General features: G+C 30.6%; 1 protein-coding gene across 2 annotated transcripts; it reads left to right on the top strand.

The window, feature by feature from the left end:
• The first annotated feature begins 1,640 nt into the window (after positions 1–1,640).
• Positions 1,641–5,260, top strand: LOC108998465 (tropinone reductase homolog At2g29330-like). Of its 2 annotated transcripts, XM_035685144.1 has the most exons (6): positions 1,641–1,758; positions 3,215–3,422; positions 3,975–4,191; positions 4,314–4,420; positions 4,784–4,956; positions 5,205–5,260. In XM_035685144.1, exons 1-5 carry the CDS (start codon positions 1,661–1,663, stop codon positions 4,952–4,954), a joined length of 801 nt encoding a protein of 266 aa, XP_035541037.1. In that variant the 5' UTR covers positions 1,641–1,660; the 3' UTR covers positions 4,955–4,956; positions 5,205–5,260. The 2 variants fall into 2 exon arrangements, with proteins under 2 accessions (XP_035541037.1, XP_018830560.1); XM_018975015.2 differs by lacking the exon at positions 5,205–5,260 and having other exon boundaries at positions 4,784–5,193.
• Positions 5,261–5,482: the final 222 nt, after the last annotated feature.

Raw genomic sequence — 5,482 nt, 5'->3', positions numbered from 1 at the left:
AATCGTGCATGGGGAATGAGAGAGAGGGAGAAAGGAAAAGTGGAGAAAAAAATTGATTTTTGGGTTTTAAATTCCAATCATTCATATTTAATCTTCAGATTTAATCTAACGGTAGAAGTTTAAATATTGATTTAAACTAACATAAAATAGATAATTAAAATATAAATATTCTATCATACACTTAAAATTAATTTCAATTTATAAAATACTAATTTTTTATCATTAAATAAAAGATAAAGTTTTACTGAATATTTTTAAGAGAATAATATTATATTATACACTAAAAGTCACCTTTAATTTATAAAATACTAATTTTTCATCATTAAATAAATGATAAAATTTTACTGTATATTTTTAAAAGAAAAAAACTATCTAATTAATTTAAATTTTTAATATAATTTAAATTTTATAATAAATGATAAATATAAATAAATAATAATTTATTTTTATAAATTAAATTATTTTAATATTTAAAATTATATTTTATTTTTTTCTTCAATTTGATAGATGTGGCACACGTTTCTACTAGTATATGTAAAAGTAGAGATAAGAATGAAGATAGCTTACTCAGATGGGGGACCGACATATGCTTTGTGATCTTCTGCATTAATTAATTATAGATATGTACTGCGACGTTGCTCCTTTCAGGACGTAAATCACTCTTATTCGGTTCATTAACTGACGGCTGGTTTGGATATTAACAATGTCGGACGTCTATAGTAATTAAATAATTTATTAATAATAATAAATAATAAATAAAATAATTTAAAAATATTTAAAAATAGTTGTGCTCCAAACAGCTCATCCCAATCTTTATAATAGCTCTTTTGAACCAATCTTGTGACAGTTTTCTTTGAGCGAGATATATAAATTAAATCAAATCTTTTGAGTTCAAAATTTGATTAGTTTGAAAACATAAGTATTTTAGGCTATTTTTAGATATTTACGGATATTTTCTTCTCAAACTTAAAATATTTTTTATTTTTTATTTTTTTATCTAATCATACCAACATTACAAATTTTCCAAGTTCCTAAACAAAATATAAAAAATAATACAGATTTTTCAAATCTTAAAATAAAAATAATATTAAAAATTTGATTACAATAATTTTTTAACTTTATAATATTTTAATTAAATTATTTCTCTCATTTTATCAAGCTCAATAAAATACCTTAACTTAAATTATTTAATTATTATTTATAAATCATTACATTACTATTCTAAGTGTCGGTGAAATGAGTCTTTTGAGTCATTAGACTGGGAGAATTTCCCATAACACTATCATTCAAGTAATTGCTATTAATAATTAAAATAAATCATATTAGCAAAAGTAAAGTAATAAGATTTAAAAAGAAAGTACTATTACTTTATCTTTTATACCCGCGGCCACATCACGAGTGAATATAGATATTTTCGATATGTTTCATGGTGTTCAAGTTTTCAAAGATACAACGCCCAGGACCAATAGCATTATAAATTAGAATAATGAATTGTGATCTTTATAAGATAGTGGATTTATCTGAAAAAGTATAAAAAAATCTCTTATTTTTTAGTAAAATCCATTTTTTATAAACAACTTGACTTAGACCTGAACTTACTCTATAAATAATATACAATCTACAAGTCTCAAAGCCACACACCATTGACAGAGAGAGAGAGATGGGTAGTCATGCGGAAGTGTATAGCAGAAGTACTGAAAGTAGATGGAGTCTTGAGGGAACTACGGCTCTTGTCACGGGCGGAACAAAAGGAATTGGGTTCGCTCTCTCGCTCTTTCCCTTTAATTTCTCTCTTTAAACCTCTTTATCTTACTATAAACATATTTCATCTGTTTGTGTAATTTTGTTAGGATTATATATATATATATATATATATATATATATATAGATCGGCTTTGTTCGATTTTTCTTTGATCTGTTCACCAGTGAAAAAAAATCATATATATGAAGTATTCAACTTACATATTTAGTTTGATCTTCTATCAGCTGCCTAGCTAGCATGCTATATCGAGTTTTCTTATGCCCATGTAATTTCCTTGATGCGTTTAGAACTTTAAGAGCGTCTCCTTCACATCGAAGTACATGCATGCATGCCATAGCACCAAAATCTCGGCTAATTTCTACGGCTGTCGACCAAGCAGCCAAGTCTTCTGCAGTTGATCTCTCGGTTCAGAGCATGATATAATATATGCATGCAAGCTTCTTGTTTGCATGTTTCTTCTGCATATTAATTTCTTGTTCATAACTCTCATTCATTTTGCTAACTTTTAACTTTAATATGATCAAAGTCACGATCTTAATTTTTCAAAAGTCAAGCATATTATAAAAAAAAATTAATTTTTTCATGTGAGTATCAGGTATGCTCTACTTTTTTTCAAATGGATAACGTAGACTTATGCAAATAATCTCTTCCATGATAAGTAGTTTCTTTTCTCTCAAAGTATTTGCACGGGACTTACATATCCTAAGTTTGTATATAGTCTCAAGATTTGTTTGATAACATAACTATTATTAAGTCTTTACTTCACTACTATTCATAAATATATTAAGATATTCTAGATATCCAAACACGCCCTACTCATTCTTTAATGTAATGTTAAATAAAAGTATTTACATGCAGGCCTAGTACAAGACCATTATAAAAAGTAGTGGAACCTACCATTAAAAGTAAAACCCATCTTATGGATTTTAATTTTTATAACAGCCAGGCTTAGACTAGACTAGACTTGCATGCACAAATCACTTTTCATTTCTTTGCAATATATTTCTTTATATTATATGTATATCTTGTAATGCGTATCATGTAGACATTTCTCTAAATACAGATCACACAAAACAGTACGCCTATGTAGTATACGTTTTTTGTGCGTTTATGCTTCGGGACCTCATATAAACTCCACAATAAATTAAGCCTCATATATAAGAAATTGCTACCATATTAGATCATGTCTTCCTTTTAAAGAAATTGAGTATATTTATTATCTCTCTCCAGCTCGAACAAAAGAGTTAGTTTTAAAATTGGTGCAACAGCTAGCTAGGGAATTAATATATATATTAAGGCATGCATCTAACACTGGTAACTTCAATCTTCCTTTTAAATGAGTGAGTCCGGCATGTCTAGCTCCTTGATGAGGGGATCGGATCGAGTTGATCATTGTTTTCCTTAATTCCAAATTAAATCGATCAAAAGTTCATTAATTGCGATCATGATCAGGCATGCTATTGTGGAGGAACTTGCACGTTTTGGTGCGGCTGTACATACATGCTCTCGAAATGAAGCTGAGCTTAGTGAATGCAAGCACGAGTGGGAGAAAAAGGGTTTTCGAGTCACTGGTTCAGTATGCGATGTAACTTCTCCATCTGAACGACAGAAGCTAATTACAACTGTCTCATCTCTCTTCGATGGCAAACTAAATATCCTTGTAAGTCATCCCTCTTAAATTGATCTTTGTTGGAGATAACTATATTATATTAAGAGTTATTATATTCTTAAATTTGTGTGTAGAGCACACCAAACACTTCATTTGAATTATAAGATTTGATTAGTAAAATTTAAATTTTAAAATTTATCTTTTAAATTAAAGTAGATTAAATAAATACTTTAATAGATAGAGCGAAATTATAGACTATAGAGTCGAAGGAGTTTCACAGCGTCCACACAGAACCCTTTCACGTTGAATATTTGAGAGGAGTCCGTGCGGACCACCGCGTGATCATGAATGCAACAGACAAAAAATATTTGTGGCCGACAGCTTTCTTTCTCCTCCGTGCCTTATTCCACCCTCTTCTCTATAGAATCAACTTGTTCGTTATGTTAATTGACTGCTTGTACGTAGCTAGCTAGTGTACTACGCTATCACACAGTACTTGATGTATTAATTTTGGAAACTTTTTCGTACAAGTTAGAATAATTATAAGCTGCTTTTGTTGGGACATGCATGATGTTGTGTTGGCGAATTATGATGTACATCCAGATTAACAATGTTGGAACAAACAAAATAAAACCGACAACGGAGTACAAAGCCGAGGATGTCTCGCTTATAATGTCCACAAATTTCGAATCAGCTTATCACTTGAGCCAACTTTCACATCCTCTTCTGAAAGCTTCGTCAGCTGGAAGCATTGTGTTTATTTCTTCAGTCTGTGGCGTCGTATCAATTAACGTTGGATCCATATATAGCGCCACCAAAGGTATATTTCTAATTAATACTATTAAGTTGCAATTAGAAGAACTCGTTTTAGATATCATGATTAGAACAATATTATTAACAATAATTATATATTAAACTAATTAATTCTATGATTGTATGCAGGGGCAATGAATCAGCTAACCAAAAATCTTGCATGCGAGTGGGCAAAAGATAATATAAGGGCTAATTGTGTTGCACCTTCGTTCACCACGACTTCCCTTGCTGAACCTGTACGTAATTACTTACCAACGTCTCGTCCTCTCATCTTTTATGTCTCATCCTTAATTAAGGCCTATTTCGATAAATTACTACTTGTATCATAAATCTAAACTAATATAATAGAGTATAGAGTCAGGATTCGAATTTAAAACCTGTTCTAATACCATATATATATTATAAAATCACCACTAATTGTTCCAAAAGCTTAAGCTGATATGAATATTTAGATTTAATTATTTTTATTATATTATTAACATGTTTTCATTAGTTGTTAAATGTCATAATTCTCAGAATTAGTTATATATATATATATATATATATATTTATCTCACTGTAGATTTCCTTTTCCCGGCCTATTGCTGCTTGCATTGTAGTTTTTTACTGAAGCTATCATCTCTCGAACGCCAATGGAAAGGGTTGGAGAGCCAAAAGAGGTGTCTTCATTGGTGGCGTTTCTTTGCCTTCCTGCGGCCTCTTTCATCACCGGCCAGATTATTTGCGTCGACGGAGGGATGACGGTGAATGGCTTGACGATGTCCACATGATAAGCATGGATACATATATGGGCATTGGGTTTGTAACAAGAACTAAATAAGGACAATTCTCTGTGTCCCTTTCAAGGGCAGAGTATCTCATTTATATAGACAAATAATACAAATCAATCTCTTAAAATTATGGACATCATGGTTGATCATTGCACTGATTTCTCCTATGTTTAAGGGTCATAATTTACATAAGTCTGGCAAATTGTTATCCCTTAGAAACAGGGCCAGTTGTATCTGTCGTGATCTCCTTAATAGGGTTCAAGATTTAATTGTGCAAAGAAATGCCAATTTCCCCTACCTAATTTATACCGATTGCATAATAAGGCAACACTAGTTTGCTTGCAATCTATGTGTGCCCTAGTGTTTGTCATCATGTTTATCCATGCATGTTGTAATAAACAATATTAATTTATCAGTTCTTCTATATGCAACCGGAGTGGAGAACTGTTGGGGAATCATTATGCCACATCAGCCGATATATTATAAAAATAAAATAAAACACACCCAAACAAAAAATAAGAAGACGAA

This window comes from Juglans regia, chromosome 14 (assembly GCF_001411555.2).
Source record: "Juglans regia cultivar Chandler chromosome 14, Walnut 2.0, whole genome shotgun sequence".
NCBI lineage: Eukaryota > Viridiplantae > Streptophyta > Magnoliopsida > Fagales > Juglandaceae > Juglans > Juglans regia.
This window is presented reverse-complemented; position numbering and strand designations above follow the sequence as displayed.